The sequence below is a fragment of the Carya illinoinensis genome, chromosome 14 (assembly GCF_018687715.1).
Source record: "Carya illinoinensis cultivar Pawnee chromosome 14, C.illinoinensisPawnee_v1, whole genome shotgun sequence".
Taxonomy (NCBI): domain Eukaryota; kingdom Viridiplantae; phylum Streptophyta; class Magnoliopsida; order Fagales; family Juglandaceae; genus Carya; species Carya illinoinensis.
The window spans coordinates 1,318,945-1,339,536 of NC_056765.1; the positions used below are offsets into that span (position 1 = coordinate 1,318,945).

Below are 20,592 nucleotides of genomic sequence, written 5' to 3' on the forward strand. Positions count from 1 at the left end.
TCATCTCATCTTATCTGTGTAACCAAACGGGGCCTTCACACTCACATGTTCGACAGTCTAAATATTTTTCTCTGAGAATTTTTCTAAGACGGAGAGAAGCTGCTGCCATGCGAGAGAGCTCCAGAGAGATCCTCTCTCTGGCCATGGGGAAAGACACAAGAGAGGTGGCCCCACACCTCTCGTCCCTTGAGGCCAGCAAATTATTGACCATTGATTCCAGGCGGAATTTCAGGAATTGTGCCTGGAATCTTAGACAAGAGATAATGGCAGGGGTGGGTCCGCCACTAAGGGCGCCCCCCACCATTATGTTAGACATGTAAACGTGTTTAATTCCTGAATTAAGTTAAAAAGAATTACAACTTCTAACTGATCGAAATTTAAAGTCTAAACAAACTGAAATGTATTTTTTTAAATAAGGAAATTATGAAAGGATAGTCAAGTTAACTAGGACATGAAAGTGGTCAGCAACGCACATCGTGAAAGAGGGAATGATGAATTTTGAATTGATTTTGCGTAGTGCATGTCAAGTGCTTATTATAATGCGTAGGCCTGTGAAGCGGGGGAGCAAAGCTTTCAGACACAAGACAGCAGCAAGTTGGAAAAAAAAAACACTCAGTTTCGGTTGCAACACGTCATTTCTAGACGGGCCAGGAGAATTTTGAAACTAAATGGTTAAAGAATAAAAAGTAAAGAATAATCTCATTTTTCGGTACTCCAGACAAAAGAAAAGCCATGAACATGTAACTTTTTTTTATGGGTTTTCTTTGACCACCAAGCATCTTTCGGTTTTTGAACAACATGGTTTTTCATAAGAAAAAAAAAAAAAAAAAAACCCTTTCAGGCAAGTTGTCGTTGGGCATGGGCAACCTAGTTGCAGTGCCCATGAACTGTCTTCCCAGTTTGAATTAATAGTTTGAAACTAGATCATTTGTACACTCGTATTTATATTTTAGAATAATGTTTTTACAGTAATACAGGGAAAACGTGCCTTGCACGTAGTCCACTCCTAGTATATATATAATATGCAAATGCTATGGTGAATTTTGGCTATGATAAAGTAGTAACTAAGACTAGGTGACCTGTGGTAATTTAACAAATTAAGAATTTGATATGCATGGCACAATTAAGTCTATCTTAAAAAAAAAATTACAATTTCATATACCACATTGTGCATCATTTCCTGGATAATTAATATTGTTAAAGTAAATTTTAGTTATTAATTTTATACTATGAAGTCACTTGCAATAATATTGTTACCTAATATAGTGATAGGGAATAAAGAAGAGGCCCATTGGGGTCGTTGATATTGTTTAATGTTGTGAAAAAAATGGGTTGAGATAAAAATGTTGTGGGGCTGATTCATCTAGGTGATACACTTTTGACTCTTCTTGCCCTCAAGACTTTGTGCCTTGTGGTCCAATTAGCACCAAAAGTGATGATTTTCTTTATTAGTTATTTAATAAGGGGCCATGCACGCATTAAATGGTGGTAAAACTGTATTTTTCTGGACTGCCATCTCTCCCATCAGAGTCAGGATAAGCATTTTTTAACTCCTGGATGGCTACTCTGCATCAAGACAAGGTAGAATTGATGGGACTTGTGAAATTATGAAAACTCACCACTAATTAATATAAAATAATAAAAGACAGAGAAATAAGTATTATTTTCTACCCCTTTGTAAATATTGAAATATTAGCCGCGTTCATTCTATCGACAACGGATAGTCACCAGTTATAATGCCAACTATCAACACCTTTTTGAATTTGTGATTTTTTTTTATTTAAAGATTAAGAAAGTGTTTTTATAATAAATTTAAGATTTTTTTAACTCTCTTATCTTATCTTATTTTATTTTATTTAATCTGAAATTCTCTTAAAATATCGAAAGAGATTACTGTTTGAAATAATGGTAGCATATACTCCACCAACAACGAAATATTCAATGACATTCAAAGTAAAAATAAAATAAAAAATAAAAAATAAGATAAACAATGAGAATAAAGTTGAATAAAACGAGAGACACGAAACAAGGCATACTTTCCTCGAATTTCTCAAGGACACAAATTATCTTTGAATCGTTTGATATGTCCACGCAAATATTTAAACAAAAAGTAAGTTAGACATTGACTTGACAAAAACGTGATTTTAACAAATAATTTAGAAAAAAAATTACCCACCAAGCTAAAGTCATCTTGGTGTAGTTATATAAGAGAATTGCAAAATAAAATAAAAAATAAAATCAAATCAAATACATTTGTTTGGATAGAAATCTTCTCATCTTATATAATCTCATCATTACATATTTTTTAAATTTTTATATAAAATATAATAAATAATTCAATTTTCTTAAATCTTAATTTAACTTTTTCAAACCACAGAATAATAATAATAATAATTTATTAAACTCATCTAAAATCATCTCATCTCACTCTAAAATCTATATTTTTTTTTGAAACTATGCTCAAGGAAACAATAAATTGAAATTTTCTTTTTTATCGGTCTCATAAAATGAAGTTTGATCCTATTGAGTTAGTTGTTTTATTCTACTCGATTATTACTTTATAAAGTTTGCGTTTCTCTTCATTTCGAGCTTAATTATCATATACATATCCAGATTTCTTCGTTCTCTATATATAAATGATATATGGATTTTGAGGACATTTTGAAAAGCCTAAAAGAAAAACTAAATAATAATTTCATATATATAGAAAAAATAATACATTTTCATCCTAAAAACATAGTCCCAAGTACTCCATTTGGCCTTTCGGATAAAGCTAATTCAATTCTTATTTTCAAATATCGCAATTTTTTTTTAGAACTTTTAATTTTGTGACATAATATATTTAGATAAAAATGTCGTGGAGGATGTCCTTTCTTTCCCTCCGGACTTTGAGGTCCACTTGGAACCACAATCTATGTATCTATGATCAAATATCAAAGACCAGAGAAATGGCCGAGTAACAGACAAATGCATAAAGGAAAAGAAGAACAAAACAGAAGTAGAAAAGCAGGAAAAGGATACAATTCCAGGTAAAAAAAATCAGTTTTGCTATATACAAGTACAGTCGCGTACTAATCTGTGTACTAATATTGATTCATTCATTCTTAAAATTTAAATTAATACTGTTTTTAATAAAATTTACTTTTTGATCAATTACATCACATTGATACACAGATTAGTACATAATTGTGTTGTAACTATACTTTTTCAAAAAAGATAGTGTTGTCGGGTTAAAGAGATTGGCAATAATGTTGATGATGAGTTGGTCTTGAATTATTGAGATTGAATTTTTGAATTATTGAATTTAAAAATAATTGTATTTTTCGTATATAATATTATTTAAAAAGAATAACAATTATTGAGATTGCCCCTTCAACTTTTAAAGATTCCATTTCCATTATCCCATTCATATCAAAATTCCAAGAGAATTCCTGATTACCCCCCTTGTTCTTGGATAAAGACGAAAGTATAGGTGTAGCTATTAACTTTATATTAATGTCGCCAACTTTTTTTGTAATTAGTTCCAAATTAAAGAAGAAAGACACCTTATTTACCATCTTAACAGGAAAACAGGCCAGGAGAGGATAGTGAAATAAATGAGACACAGAAACAATGATAAATGTTTAATTTCTTTGAGAGCTGCCTGCCAGATGAGAAAAGGTTAATGTAATGAAGAAGTGAGAAGATGATTTTCACACATCATCCCACACCACATATTTTATATATTAAAATATTATTTTTTATTTTTTATATTTTATTTTATTCTTATTAAACTAATTAAATTATTATATTTATCATCCACCCACTATATATTTATTATAAAAAAATAAAAAAATTAAAATAAATATGATATGTGAAGTGTAAGGATGATAAGAAAAATTTCTCTTTTCTCATAAAAGGTTATGAGTTATCTTGACAATATGACATACTACCCAATTAAACCGCGTCAGACATTTCCTTATTTAATTTTATTATAGTAAGATATTTTAATTTCTCACTATCATTTTCTTATTCACCATTTTCCCACACCAACTTTCTCAGAAATTCAATCAATGACCAATCAGTCAATGACCCATGACCAGAGCATGTGCCACTGACATTTCTCCTATTTCATTTTATTGTAGTAAGAATTTTCTTGCAACCTGAGCTTGCTTTGCTGTTTGCCAAAAAACCTTCCTTCATTTCCCTTGATTTCTTTCGTTCCGAAGAAGAAAAACATGGCTGAGGTGGGCTTGGCATTTCTCTCTGCTTCACTCAGCGTGTTGTTTGACAGAATAGCATCTCGTGAGGTGCTTAACTTCATGCAGGGAAGAAAACCAACCGAAGTGCTCTTATGGAAATTGAAGAATGCAATGCGGTCTGTGAATGCTGTGCTTGAAGACGCGGAGGAAAAGCAACTTACGGATTCTGATGTGAAAGACTGGGTTGATGAGTTGAAGGATGTTATCTACGACGCGGAGGACATCTTCGATGGGATTGCTACTGAAGCCTTGCAAAGTAATCTGCAGGACGCTGAATCTCCTACCCGGGTAGAAACTTTCCTAGACTACATCTCTAAGCCCTTCCGTGAGCCGGCGCCTTTTTCTGGAAAGGTAGATCAAAAAATTGAAGAGGTATTTGAAAAGGTAGATAAAAAAATTGAAGAGGTACTTGATAGACTTGAAGATCTAACAAAGCAAAAGGATTGTATGGGTCTGCAAGTAGGAGTTCGAGAAAAACAACATCCAGAAAGGTCGTCCACTTCCTACATCTCAGAGTCCGACACTTTTGGTAGGAATGAGGATAAGAAAAAAGTAATTGACTTTTTGCTCTCGTCTGATGTGAGTGGCAATGAAATGTGCGTGATTGCCATCGTTGGCATGGGGGGAATCGGCAAGACTACCCTTGCTCAACTGGCATACAATGACAGTCTGGTGGAGCAACGTTTCAACCTTAACGTATGGTTTTGTGTTTCAGAAGAATTTGATGAGCTCAAGGTAGAGAAATCTATTATAGAGGCAGCAACTTTGTTACCTTGTCCTAAATTTGAGAATCCAGAGCAACTTCAAGTTATACTAAAGGAGAATTTGACGAGAAAGAAATTTCTCCTTGTTTTGGATGATGTATGGAGTGAGAAACCCCGTCATCAGGAGTTCCTAAGCCAACTCTTGCACTATGGGACTCGAGGAAGTAAGATCCTTGTCACCACAAGGAATGAAAGCGTTGCATTGGCCATGAAGGCAACTGCAACTCATCATCTAAAGCTATTACCAAATGATGATTGCTGGTCCCTTTTCGCAAAACATGCATTTCGTGATGGTAGCTCCAACGTAGATCCAGAGATAAAAGATATTGGTAGACAAATTGTGAAAAAGTGCAAAGGTCTACCTTTAGCAATCAAAGCTATTGGCGATCTCTTGTGGTCTGAATCAAATGTGGAGAGATGGACGAATATATTGAAGAGCAATTTATGGGATCTTCACATGAAGGGGACAAACATTCTTCCGGCTTTGAGGTTAAGTTATAAGTATCTCCCCTCATATTTAAAAAGATGCTTTGCTTATTGTTCGATATTCTCAAAAGATTATATCTTTAAAAAAGATGAATTAGTTCTATTATGGATGGCGGAAGGTCTCTTGCAACAATCCGAAATAGAAACTATGGAAGAAGTTGGCAATCGTTACTTCGATGCTCTTGTATTAAGATCATTATTTCAACAATCACTTGAAACTAAGTCAGGTTTTGTAATGCATGATCTTGTCAACGACTTGGCAAATTTCGTGACTGGACAATTTGGCTTTACGCGGTTGGAGGGTGATAGTTCAAAAGAAATGGGGAAGATGACTCGCTATTTATCATATTTTGGTGGAAGTTCGGATAGCTTTAAGAAGAATATTGAAAAGGATCTTTACGAGAACAAGCAGTTGCGCACTTTCCTAGTATTAGACTCTGATGAATGGAGTGAAATCAAAATGCCAAGGGCACGGTGCTTAAAAATTCTTTCTCTATCTGGGATGATGCAGCTAACTGAGTTGCCTGATTCAATTAGCAAAATGAAACATCTACGTTATTTAGATTTTTCTGTCACAGATATTAACAGATTGCCAAACTCCATATGTATGCTGTACAATTTGCAAACGTTGAAGTTATCATGCTGTAGGAAGTTGGAAAGATTGCCAAGAGATATGAGGAAACTCATTCATTTACGTCATCTTGAAATTGATGAAACTGACAAATTAAAGGAGATGCCGATACAAATGGGTAGATTGGAATGTCTCCAGACATTATCCAAATTCGTTGTCAGCAAACATGACAGTGGGCCTAGCAATATTGGAGAATTGGGAAAACTAATAAATCTTCGGGGAAAAATTTTAATTCAACAGCTCCAAAATGTTAGATTAGCTGATGATGCTTTGAATGCAAGCTTGAAGGATAAGCGTTACCTCGAGGAGTTGGTGTTACAATGGAATCCTCCAGAAGTACTTGATATTTCGGAAAGTCAAGTAGGTGTAATTGAAAATCTGCAGTCCCATGAAAAATCAGAAGAAGTACTTGGTATTTCAGAAAGTCAAATAGGCGTAATTAAAAATCTACAGTCCCATGAAAAATTGAAAAGTCTTACCATCGACTGCTACGGCGGGAGTGGTTTTCCTGATTGGATAGGACTACGGCTTCCTTCATTGTCTAGGTTGAACTTAATTGATTGCAAATGTTGTAGTGCCTTGCCACCCCTTGGGCAGCTACCTTCTCTTAATGAGCTCTACATTGATGGGTTGGATGGAGTTGTTACTGTGGGTCCAGAGTTTTATATAAATAGTTGTTCTTTTCGGAATCCATTTGGAAGTTTGAAACTTCTAAAGTTGAAGAATATGGAGAATTGGAAAGACTGGTTTCATTGGAATGTCCAAAATGAAGTCAACACTTATTTTCAACTCGAAGAGTTGTATATTGAGAATTGCCCCAAGCTGAGAGGAAGGTTGCCTGTACATCTTCCATCTTTAAAAAAACTTGAGATTTATGATTGTCAACTTCTCAAGGATTTGCTCTCCATAAAATATTTCCCAGTACTTACCCCTAAGGAAATAACCGGGTTTGATAATTTGGAATCAAATCCACTTCCTGACCAACGTAAACATGATGGAAAAGTGGACTTTAATAGTTGTCTTCAAGAACTACGAATCTATAGGTGTTCCTTGCTCGTGTCCCTTCTCAAGGAAGGTTTACTCTCTACATTGAAAGTACTTGTGATCGATGATTGTAATAAGCTGGAGCTCCCCATGCAGGGGGATCATACATCCCTTGAAGCATTGGAATTGGTGAATAGTCCTGATTCTCTAGTGTTCTTTCCATTATACCGATTCCCAAATCTGACCAATGTTAAGATCTCTTCATTTCGAAATTTGGTATCTTTGGACAAGGAGGAGTTTCAACACCTCACTTCCCTTCTACAATTGGAAATCAAGGACTGTCCAATGCTCAGGTACATGCCAGAAAAGGGGTTCCCAGACTCCCTTCGTTTTTTACAGATATGGAATTGTCCTGTGTTGGAGGAAGAGTTGAAAAGGAAAGAAGGAGAAGAACGGCTTAAGGTGGCTCGCGTCCCCAAGATAATTATTGATGATACCGAACTCATTCAAGGAGATGACACATTTCCAGGTGAGAGCCCCATTCATGCATGCAACCTGATCAAAGCTTTTATTTGAAGTTATAAAATAAAATTTTGTTAAACATTAAAAAAGGTAAAAGTAAAAGAAATATGAATTGGCATTATATATAATGTGTAAGTTGATGTGAGCATTGGGAATTGTTTTGCTGATCATCATGACTTAACTCTTTTATTTTGTATCCAAATATAATGAAATGCATTTTTTGATTTGTTTTTAATTTATAATAAATAATAGATCCAATAATATCCCTCTCATTTGATCTTTTCCATACATATTATATATACTCAAATTAATTCTCTTTCTTAATTTGTTTTGTAACTCTCTCATTGTTTTCATTCACAGCTTCCAGAAGTCCGTATGATCAATTTGGTCCAATGGTCATGGAGTCCTCCGATATGGTACCGGACGAATCTGATCGTGAGTCGGACAATTGCATTGTCAAGTTGGTGGATGATGGAATAGTGGACTTTAATAATTGTCTTCAAGAACTTCGAATCTATAGGTGTTCCTCGCTTATGTCCCTTCTCAATAAAGGTTTATTCTCTACATTGAAAGTACTTGTGATCAATGATTGTAATAAGCTGGAGCTCCTCCCCATGCACGGGTATCATCCATCCCTTAAAGCATTGGAATTGGTGAATAGTCATGATTCTCTAGTGTCCTTTCCATTATACATATTCCCAAATCTGATCAATGTTAAGATCTCTTCATTTCGAAATTTGATATCTTTGGACAAGGAGGGGTTTCAATACCTCACTTCCCTTCTACAATTGGAAATCAAGGACTGTCCAAAGCTCAGGTGCATGCCAGAAGAGGGGTTTCCTACCTCCCTTCATCTTTTAGAAATAGAGAACTGTGATTCTGTGTTGAAGGAAGAGCTGGAAAGGAAAGAAGGAGAAGAATGGCTCAAGGTGGCTCGTGTCCCCAACATAATTATTGGTTTTCAACGCATTCAAGGAGATAAATACAGTCCAGGTGAGAGCCCCATGCATGCATGCAACCTCATGAAAGCTTTTAATTGAAATTATAAAATAAAATTTTGTTAAAAATTAATAAAAAGTAAAAGTAAAAGAAATATGAATTGACATTATATATATATAATGTGTAAGTAAGTTGATGTGAGCATTGCATTGGGAATATTTGTTTTGCTGATCATCATGATTGACTTAACTCTTTTATTTTGTATCCAAATATAATGAAATGCATTTTTTTGATTTGTTTTTAATATATAATAAATAATAGATCCAATAATATCCCTCTCATTTGATCTTTTCCATTCATATTATATATACTCAAATTAATTCTCTTTCTTAATTTGTTTTGTAACTCTCTCATTGTTTTCATTCACAGCTTCCAGAAGTCCGTATGATCAACTTGGTTCTCGGTACGCACAGGATTGTACAGATTCAGATTGTAGTCTCATGTGAAGGTTCTCGGTACGTACAACTTTTCTTAAATAGAGGGTTTCTTGTATCATCTTTACTTAAAATTCACACTTATAATGAATTACTTTTATTTTTCAAAAACAAATGCAATATTATCTTATTTGAATCTGAATTGATAATTGAATTGTTTTTATTTAGGGTAAAGTTAATTTGATTCATGAGAAGGGAAGATATTTGCATTTTGAGATCAATCAAGTTTTCCGTGAAGAGAATGGTTTGGGAGATGGTTTGGTAAATTTGGGAGCTGCTAGCTAGATCATATACGTGAGACGTCCCTTGCGTCCGACGTTGCACAACTTCTGGCTAAATGCTTGCTAATTCGATTTCATTGATATATGGGACTTCAAAAGTGTATCCTGGCATCACAGCTAGTTTCACTACAAGAAATTTCATTTTTCTCCAAGGGGAAGATTCTTGGCAAAAAGCCAATTTTTTTGTGGGTAAAACTTTTTTCCCACCAATTTGGCCCGTGGGAGATTTGTGGCGTATAACTTGCAGTAAAAAGTATTATTTCCCATGATTTTTCTAACTGGTGGGGACTACAAGTTTTTTTGCCATGGATTTGCTTATTACCCATGGTTGGGATGGTGGGAATTACTTAATTTTCATGAAGTGGTCTTGTAGCAAAATACTTGTCAAAATTATATAATTACTCTTCTCCCACAAAATCTCATCCATAGGAAAATGGTTATTTCCATGAACAAACTCTATAGGAAATGTATTTTGAATAAAATCATTTTTATGCTTATTCCCACAACCACGTTCCATGTAAATTAAGTTATTTTACATGGAAGCATCCTGTCACAAAAGCTTATAATTATTTAGGTATATATATAATTATTCCCACAATTGCTAGCTCTTGGAGAAAAGCAACCTGTTTTCTAATAAAGTACTAGTGAATAATCTGTTGATACCCAAGGGGGGATAGAGAACAAAATTACTCCAAAATACACTCACAAGCATATATATATATATATATATATATATATATATATATAAAATATATATCACTTCAATATTTACAACATTCGGGCTTGTTCTACTATTCTTCCATGGAAATGGAAATACATTGAGAATTACTGTTTGGTCAACAATCTCGGTTGAAAAGCAGAGCCAACAAAATTTTAGGGGTGGTAATATGTTACACGACCCGCTAACCAAATACGAATACGATACGATAACAACATGTTAGGATTTAGTCTTGATGGGTTCGGATCAAAACGGGTTGACCCGTTAAGATACGATTGCTTAACGGATTGATAACGGGTCAACCTGTGTTGACCCATTATGACACGTTAAGAAAGTTAAAGTTACAATTATACCCTTATATGTAAAAGTAAAATTGTTAGAATTTCAATTTTGATATTTTTATTGTTTGGATTGTAATTTTAAACTTGTAGTTAACTTTACAATTTTTATAAATATTGTGATTTTAAAATTTATATAAAATTATGCTAAATTTAATCAGGTCAAATGGGTTAATCTTAGACCGATTCAACTCATTTACATAAACAGTTTGAAACGGATCATATTATATTGTATTAACCTATTTCGTAATACTCACTAATGAGTTAAAACAGGTTGACATGACACGACCCATTATGTTAATGGGTCGTGTTAGGATTTGAGATTTTGATACAATAAGGTTAATGGGTTAGGTTAGGGTTGAGTTATATAGTATAATATATATATTTTAATATGACACGAATACGGTCCGTTAACACGATTTGACACACCTTTGTCAAATTGTCAAACGGACTGCTCTATATCAATTTTCAAAAGTATTGACAAAAGACACAGAAACTTACACGTGACCCAAATTGTATGCGAGTTAGGCCTCCAAACACTTATTTCAATCTCCACCGACTACAAGTAATGGGAAAGTTGAGTTCCTCACCTTCATAGCTTCCAAATATGTCCCACGCCACGTCGCCCACGTTTGCGCATGAGCACCAAGCGTTAGGGTCACGGTGTCTCCTCATTGAGTTGCTGATCGATCTTTTTTTTTTTTTTTTGAAAATGGGATACTAATTTCATTGATTATGCTGAAAACAGCTCAAACATTACAGTGGATTGAATGCACACAGGGCACTCTTCAATGTCATATACATCCTCTTCTAAAGACAAGGCAGATTTAGCTAGCTTATGATATGCTTGGTTGCCTTCTCTATTGACATGTGATGCTTTCCAACTTCCACAACTTGATAATATCATCTTTGCATCTTCTACTAGGAGACCCCCTAGGCTCCAGTTTCTTACTCCCTTCAAAAGATTGATGACTAGCTGTGAATCTCCTTCTAGGTGGAGTTTTTTTAGGCCTAGTTCTTTACAAAAGGTGGCTGCCAAAACTGAACCGTAGGCTTCTGCTTCTAGTGCTTTCCCTGCTAGAGGCCTTCTTGCTCTTAGTGCACCTATCACATGGCCTTGATAATCTCTAACAAGAACTCTCAGCCCCATTCTACCTGCTTCTGTATTGAGGGCAGCATCCCAATTGACCTTGTACATTCCTCTAGTTGGTTTCTTCCATGACAGTATATTCTGATGATTTTGTTGTTTGTGTTCCCTCTTTGAGCTGTTTGCATCTTTGTAGCTGAGGATGTCTGCTTTGGCTCCTTGTACTATAGTATTTGGATGTTTGAAGCCCTTTCCATGCATACTCTCATTTCTCATGGACCAAATGCCTCTCATCGTGACAGCACACTCCTCTAGTTCAGAATTATCCAGCTTTTGGTTCAGCTTTGACCATACTTTGAGAATAAGGTCATGTTGGAAAGACATCTTCTGGGTTTTGACCCTCCCCTGGTTCCATACGTCTCTTGCTGCTACACAACCCCATAGTGCATGACCAGAGGTTTTGGGTTCGAGTTTCCAGATTGGGCATAGACTCTCTTCAGTTACTTTCCTTCTTTTCAGATTGGCTAGGGTGGGTAATGCTTCTTTACAAGCTCTCCACACAAAATGCTTGACTGCGGGAGCTACCTTCATTGACCATAGACGTTTCCACATCTCTTTTTCCACCTGTTTTTGTGAGTTCTCTCCCAATTCTTCTGCTTCCAGCTGCTGTTGGTGGTGGTAACCACTCTTTACTGAGTATAGACCATTGTTTGTCAATCTCCACGTCAGTCTGTCCTCCCTGCCTCTTGTACTAATCGGTATGGATGTTATGGCCTTGCATTCCTCTTCTGAGAACATTTCCTTGAGCATATCTTCATTCCACCTCCTATGACCAGGCAGGAACAAATCAGATACTTTTTCACACCAGTAGTCCTCCTCTCTTGAGGAAATCACTCTGTAGTACGGGAGGGATGGGACCCATCTTGCTGTCTAGATGTTAATGTTGCAACCATTACCCACTCGCCACATTAGGCCTGATTTGAGAGTTTGCAATCCAGCCATGATACTTCTCCAAACAAAAGAGGGACCAGCTCCTATTTTAGCTTCCAAAAAACCACCTGCAGGGAAGTACTTCTGTTTTAACACTCTAGATACAAGTGAGGCAGGCTCTTGTATATTCCTCCAGCTTTGCTGGGCAAGCATTGCAAGGTTGAAAACCTTGAGATCCTTGAAACCGAGACATCCCTTCTCTTTTACTAAGCTGAGCTGATCCCATGGGACCCACTGGATCTTTGATGAGTCTTCATTAAATCCCCACCAAAATTTTCTTAGAAGTTAGTTAAGTTTAGTGGTTATGGATTCAGGTAGTAGGAACATGCCCATTGAATAAAGAGGTATGGCTTGGAGCACTGCTTTGAGAAGTGTTTCTTTTCCTGCTGATGAGAGCTGATTGGTTTTCCAATTTACAATGTGTGACCAAGTTCTGTCAATCAGGGCGTGGAATGCTCTGACTTTGGTTCTTCCCAACATAGCTGGTAAACCAAGATACTTTTCAAAATTGCTAGTGGACTTCATACCAATCTGTTTTAGTACTCGGTTTTGCACCTCTTGCTTGGTGTTCTTGCTGAAAAAAACTGAGGATCTGTCTCTATTTAGTACTTGTCCCGATGCCTGCTCATAGATGTCCAGAATTGTCATGATTTTTGTGAGTTCCAGAGGGGATGCTTGGCAGAACAGGAGGCTGTCATCTGCGAAAAATAGATGACTTACTTTCGTTGGACCTCTTCCAATAGGTACATTAGAAATGTCCCCTCTCTCTTCAGCTTGGTGTAGTAGGCCTGATAGAGCTTCAGCACACAGTATAAAAATGTATGGGGATATTGGGTCTCCTTGGCGAATTCCTCTAGTAGGTTTAAAGGTCTGTTGAGGCTCTCCATTCACCAATATTGAGTAGGAGACTGAGTTAAGGCACTCCTGTATCAGATGGACCCACCAAGAGGGGAATCCTAGCTTAGTCATTACAGCTTTCACAAAATACCGCTCTACCCTATCATACGCCTTGCTAATGTCTAGTTTGAGGGCCATATATCCATTTTTGCCTTTGATTCTTGTACTCATTGAGTGGAGAACCTCGTAGGCTACCAGTGTATTGTCTGAGACGAGTCTTCCAGGAACGAAAGCACTTTGGTTTATCGAGACCAGCTGAGGTAGAATCTGCTTCATTCTGTTAGCTAGAGTTTTGGAGACTACTTTATACAGCACATTGCACAGGCTAATGGGCCTGTATTCAGTTACTCTTCTTGGACTTTTGACCTTTGGAATGAGGGCTATATATGTGTCGTTTATTTCTTTTAGAGAGCCACTGTGGTTCAGAAACTATAGGGCAAAACAGCACACATCTTTCCTTACTAGGTCCCAGTTTTTCTGGTAGAACTGTGCAGGAAACCCATCTGGCCCTGGTGACCCAAGTGGGTTCATTTGGAACAAGGCCAATCTTACTTCCTCCTCAGTAAACTGTCTACACAACTGTATCTCCATCTCGGCTGTGATCTTTGGTTGAAGGACAGACAAATAGGTCTCAATATTAGTAGGCAATGATGATTTGAACAAAGATGAGAAGAAACCTGTGAAAGCTGACCCAATCTCCTCCATTTCCGTGGCTATGTTTCCTTGTGGGCCAATGATGGACTTGATTGTGTTGATCTTCCTTCTATGAGTAGCTTGCATGTGGAAGTACGATGTATTTTTGTCTCCATTTTTCAGCCAGTGCTGTTTTGCTCGCTGTTTCCACTTTAAGTCATTTTCCTCAAGGACTGCCTCAGCTTGTTTCTGCAGGACCTGCATTTGATCTATGTGATTACCATCGCCCTTTTCTTGAAGTTGACTTATTTTGGCCAAGATTTGGTTCAATCCCTGGTTTTCCTGCTGGTTTTTTGCTCTTTTCCACTTCATGAGTCCCTTTTGGCACATTTCTAGTTTCTTTCTCATGGAATCAGCTATATTGTTTCCCATTACACTCATGTTTCATTCAGCTTCTATGACTGCACCACTGTCTTCTCTAACCTCCCATGCAGCTTCATATCTGAAAATTTTTTGTCTTCTCCTTTCTTTTTTGGTCTGTACTGGAAAATTGATGTGGAGTGGAGAATGATCTGACTTCAAGGCAGCCAGTACATTACAGCTTGCTAAATTGAATAGGTCCAGCCAAGGTTTATTTGCCATAGCCCTATCTAGTTTTTCCTTCGTGTGCCCTTCCCCTCTTCAATTGTTTGACCAGGAAAAACTTTGACCTACACATGGGATATCTTTAATTTCACATTGTTCTAGCACCCTTCTGAAGTTTTCAATCTGTTTATATGGTCTACTTGGGCCGCCAACTTTTTCTCTCTGGTGTAAGATCTCATTAAAGTCCCCTGCACACAACCAGGGGGTGTTTGGATCAGGCCTTATCATCTTGAGAAGTTCTCAGCTGCCATCTCTTTTCCTTTTGTCAGGATGACCATAGAAGCCCGTGAATAACCAAGAACTTGTTGTGTCCTTGCCAGTGATCATTGCACTAATGTGCCACCGTGTATAATTAAGTATTTTGACCTTCCACTCCTCCTTCCATAGCAAAGCAATTCCCCCACTCAGCCCCACACTTTCCACGTCAAAACAGGCATCAAAATTTATAGATCTTCTAATGCCCTTCATTCTACTTTTGTTACACTTAGTTTCCACAAGGAAAACTAGCATGAGAAACTTCTCCTTAGTTAGTTTCCTAAGGATACGAATTGATCGAGGGTTCCCAAGCCCTCGACAATTCCACACTAATAGACTCATTGGGGTGGGCAGTGCTGGGGACCAGCCACTGCCTTTAGGTTTATGGACTCAGGATCTTGAGTACCATTCTTTGTTCTTTTCTGTAGAGGGGTCACCTCTTTATCACCCCTTAGAATTCTCTTTTTAGGGCCCTTTTGGACTTGGAGGTTGGTGACATCTTGTAATATAACAGAAGGACTAGTTACCCCCAGTGCCTTCCTTTTCCATCTGCCCCCTTTTTGATTCTCATCAAGGACACAGCTTGTCCTATCAGGGCCCTTTTTTGACTTGACAGTACTGGGGTTGTGTAGGAGGTCGGGTGTACCTGTGTTGTCCCCAGTAAATTCAGTGATCAGTTTTCCTTCCTTTTGAGTGGTTGGTGTTAGATTTCTGGTAGGTGGGATCTCCTCTTGCTTGGTACAGTCCTCTCTTGAAGCTCTACTCAGATCCAATTCCATCATAGTAGGTGGGGCATCTTGGTTGCTTGGTTCTTTTTCTTGAAAACAGTCTTCTTCTTCCTGTTGTCCCACCCTTTTTGTATCTTCATCGGATTGTCTCTTTTTATGATCATCCCCTATACTCGGGGTTTTCATAGAAGCAGGTATACTGAGTTCCACATCCACCGTGAGCACACCCTTAGAAGTTTTTGTGTTTGCTATCACAAATTCTGGTTCTACATAGGTATTATGTTTAAACCACCTCTCCTCATTAGATTTGGCCTGCTTCACTTCATTGTAATTCCATCTATCCTTTTCCCCATTGTCCTCCCTAGTAGAGAGTTTCTGATTTTTCATCTCCTCCCTTACCTGACTACCACCATACTTTCTCCTATAAAAAATGGTTGAGTTCATAGGCTGTGCCCGAAGCCATGACCCATATTGATATTGGTTTCCCTCAGGGTGGGCTTCAAGGTGATATCTCGAACATATTTTACCTTTGTGATATAATACCCCACAATGAAAACAGAAGCTTTGCAGGCGTTTGTTTTTAAAAGAGATCCAATACCTTTGTCCTTCAAATTCCATCCATTTACCTCTTAGGAGGGGTTTGTGCAGGTCAATGGCAGTTCTAACCCGAAGGCATCTTCCCCATGCTGAGCCATCTGAGTCTGCATCTACCCTTATTACTTGTCCAATGCAATTGCCCAGTTTTTCTCCTATTTCTTCATTCATGGCAGCCAGCGGGAGATTATGGCATTGCACCCAAAAGGGTTCATACCGAAACGGAGTAGCATTGATTGAAGTTTTCGCATCAACTTCTTGGAGGGTCAGTAAGTTTCTGTCGAAGCACCATGGCCTCCCACTTAACACTTTTTCTTTGTCTTGCATTTTTTGGAACTCTATTAGGAAGCATTGATCATTTAAATCTTTAAAACGCACCCAGCCTTCCAGGTCTGGCCAGGCGCCAGACCTGGGTCATTGTTGTTTTAAACGCTTTATTGTTTACCCCTTTTTCGGACAGGACTCGGCCAACCACACAGATATTTTCTCGAATAGTTTTGGTGCGTGAGTCTTCAGCTTGGATTTTAATAACTGTTGTTTCTTCGTTTGACAGATGGAGTCGTTCCCATCGGTTTGTTAACTCCTCTTCGACCATCGTTGCAGGGATAGAGAGAGAAGAAATCAACCACCAATTTAAACTATCTCACAAGATCTGTGAGACCACGCCGGATGTCGTAAGACAGCGGCACACTACCCTACACTTTCGAGAGAGAGAGAGAGAGGGACCTTTATTTTCCGAAAATGAGTCTAATTCCGATGGGAACGACTATTTATATTTTGACTTCTCTAACCACAAGTTATTGAAGAAATATGTAAAGATCTCCATGGATAATATCACAATATTTAGTAGGCCTGCAACCCGGCCCATCCAAAGAGCATTTTTACCCGGCTCGATGTTTGTACACGACGAAACTAACCTAGTATTTAAAGTGTTTAAAAAAATATTTGAGAAAAAAGTCTTACATGAACGGCTGTTGTCTACGAGGAATGATCCTATTGAGTTAGTTGTTTTATTCCTACTCGATTGTTATTTTATAAAGTTCGTGTTTCTCTTCCTTCTCTATATATAATGGTATATGGATTTTGAGGACATTTTAAAAATTCGAAAAGAAAAACTAAATAATAATTTCATATATATATATAAAAACTAATACATTTTCACCCTAAAAACATAGTCCCAAGTACTCCATTTGGCCTCTCTCGGATAAGGTAATTCAATTCTTATTTTCAAATATCGCAAATTTTTTATAATTTTTAATTTTGTGACATAATATAAAAATTCCAAGAGAATTCCTGATAACATCATTTCCTACAGTACTATTACTCTCCTTGCCTTTGGATGAAGTATAGGCTGTACTATAGCTATTAACTTTGTATTAATATGGCCAACCTTTTTTTGTAATTAGTTCTAAATTAAAGAAGAAAGACATCTATCTCATTTTATGTGTGAATTGTTACCCACCTCTTATGACCATATGGATCAGTTGTCTTGAAAGGAATCTAAATTCAACTTTCTTGACTATTCTTTGACAATGTCCATCATCCACAACTCATCATGTATTCCAATTTCTCTAATTTTTGTCTCCTCAATATTGTAGCTATTCATTTCTTTCATCCAAGAAAACATGAGATGATTGAGGTTGGACTAGCATTGCTCTTTGCCTTCCTTAATTGGAGCGTTAATTGACAAAATGGCATCTTACAAGGTCATTCACTTCTTGCAAGAAAGAAAATTTGGTTGGTTGGATTGCCATCTCTCTTATTTTCAAAGGCAATGTTAAGTGGCAGGCCATTTCATCAGAGTCAGGACACGCATTTTTCAACTTTCTGGCTGGCTACTTTGCATCAAGACAGGATACCGTAGAATTGATGGGTATTGTGAAATTATCAAAGCTCACCACCAATCAAGAAATGATCAATGACCAGAGTTTATGCCATTTGACAGATAAAATAATAAAAAACACAAAAATAATAAGTCATTATTTTTTTTTTTCCATTTGTAAATATTGAAATATTCGCCGCGTTCACTTTACCGACAACGGGATAGCACCAATTATAATGCCAGCTACCAATACAATTTGTGATTTTTTATTTATTTAATAGTTAAGAAAGAATTTTTTTAATAAATTTGTGATTTATTTTTATATTTTTTAAAATGTTGAAAAAAATTTACCAGATTGTAATCTCCTGTGAGTATAATAGTATCACCCAGAATATGAATTATATTAAAGATTTATATTTTAACAATATTTTAATATTAGCCAGTCAAACTGTGAGAATGAGTAGGGGTGTAAGAATAAATCAACAAACCGAAAAATCGGCCCAAACCAAACCGGACCGGTTGGTTCGGTCTGATTTTCGACCGGTTCTATTCGGAATAGGTTCTTTTATTTTAAAAACCGGTCAAATCCGGTCCAGAATCAGTTTTATGTTTTCTAACACCGAATCGGATCGGACCGGACTGGTTCACATATTATATATATATTTTATTAATTTTTAATATTATATATAATATATTTTATATATAATATATATAATTATGTATGAAATAATATATTATAATTTATATCATAACATTTTAATCTTAAACAAGAATATTTATTTGATCATATGTTTTAAATATAAAATATAACATATTAAATATATTTTATTGTCTAATAAATTCTCAATATATTTCTTTCGATAAATATATTAGTTATATTTAATATATTAAAATCGAAAAACCGGACCGGAACTGATAAAACCGAATGTATCGATTTAGGAGGTAATCGGTTTTTATAAATATAAAACTGGTACATATCGATTCGATTGATCTAGAATCAGACTAAACCGGACTGAATCCTGGAACTGAGAATCATAGTTGGCGGCTCTGTTACTCTGTACTCGACGGAGACAGAAAATGAAAGTAGAAAAAGACAATGACTGAACATTGTAAGAGGGTTGGGGGAACTCATTTTGCAACTTCTGGCTGGTTACTCCGTATCAAGGCAAGGGAGAATTCAAAAAGTCTTACATGACCGGCAGCCATCTATTCTTTTTTTTCAATTAACAACATTGCATAAATATTATCGATGGGTTTTTTCTTCAATGAAATGTATATGATATGGATTCAAAATTCATGACCAATCAAATAATTTCTTAAACATTCAAATAAAATAAAATAAAAAAAAACAATTTATTTTTTCAAATATCAAATAAAAATTATATTAAAAAATTATATTCTAAAATATTTTATTCAATTTTTAAATCTTTATCTTATTTAATCTCAAACTTTTTTAAAATACTGAAAGAGAGTACTGTTTGAAATATTGGTATGCTTTCCTCGAATTTGTCAAGTACACAAAATTTCTTTGAATCATGTTTGATTTGTCCACGCAAATATTTAAACAAAGAGTAAGTTAGACATTGACTTGACAAAAACGTGATTTTAATAAATAATTTAGAAAAAAATTACCAACCAAGCTAAAGTCATCTTGGTATAGTTAAGAGAATTACTTAATAAAAAAAATCAAATACATTTGTTTGGATGGAAACCTTATCTCATCTCATCTCATCTTATCTTATCTCATCTCATCATTACATATTTTTCAATTTTTTATATAAAATATAATAAATAATTTAATTTTTTCAAATCTAAATTTAACTTTTTCAAATTCTAAAATAATGATAACTATATTTTATTCAACTCGTCTAAAACCATCTCATCTTATCTTATCTAATCACACTCTAAAATCTATTTTTTTGTAGAAACCATGTTAAAAGAAACAATCAATTGTAATTTTTTTGTATCTGTCTCATAAAATGAAGTTGATCCTATTGGGTTAGTTGTTTTATTCCTACTCGATTGTTATTTTATAAAGTTTGCGTTTCTCTTCATCTCGAGCTTAATTATCATATACATATCCAGATTTCTCCATTCTCTATATGTAATGATTGAGGACATTTTGAAAAGTCGAAAAGAAAAATTAAATAATAATTTCATATATATAAAAAATAATACATTTTCACCCTAAAAATATAGTCCCAAGTACTCCATTTGGCCTCTCGGCTAAGCTAATTGAATTCTTATTTTCAAATATCTCAAATTTTTTATAATTTTTAATATTGTGACATAATATATTTAGATAAAAAATTAAAATGTTGTGGAAGATCATGTTCATCTAAGGTAAAGACACTTTGGACTGTCCTTTCTTTCCCTCCGGACTTTGAGGCCCACTTAGAACATTAGTATTGGACTTAGGCCTGAACAACAGCCTGCCCAACCAAATTTTTGCCCGACCCGTTGTGGCCCGCAACCCAGCCACAGCACAGAATGACCCGACCCGAATGATTCGGGTCGGGTTAAAGCTGCGGGTTTTTTTTTTT

At 35.9% G+C, this 20,592-nt stretch overlaps 2 protein-coding genes across 4 annotated transcripts in view; both read left to right on the plus strand.

Annotated features, from left to right (window-relative positions):
- LOC122294514 (putative disease resistance RPP13-like protein 1) overlaps positions 1-20,592 on the plus strand; it is a 78,373-nt gene that overhangs the window by 30,043 nt on the left and 27,738 nt on the right. For all 3 annotated transcript variants that reach the window (XM_043103308.1, XM_043103309.1, XM_043103306.1), the window contains exon 4: positions 313-316. The gene's annotated coding sequence lies outside the window, so the exon portion shown is untranslated. The remainder of the gene's footprint in view (positions 1-312; positions 317-20,592) is intronic.
- Positions 3,946-9,845, plus strand: LOC122294510 (putative disease resistance RPP13-like protein 1). The gene is made up of 4 exons (XM_043103299.1): positions 3,946-7,635; positions 7,989-8,621; positions 8,997-9,082; positions 9,230-9,845. The coding sequence occupies exons 1-3, from the start codon at positions 4,218-4,220 to the stop codon at positions 9,071-9,073; spliced, it is 4,128 nt and encodes a 1,375-aa protein (XP_042959233.1). The 5' UTR covers positions 3,946-4,217; the 3' UTR covers positions 9,074-9,082; positions 9,230-9,845.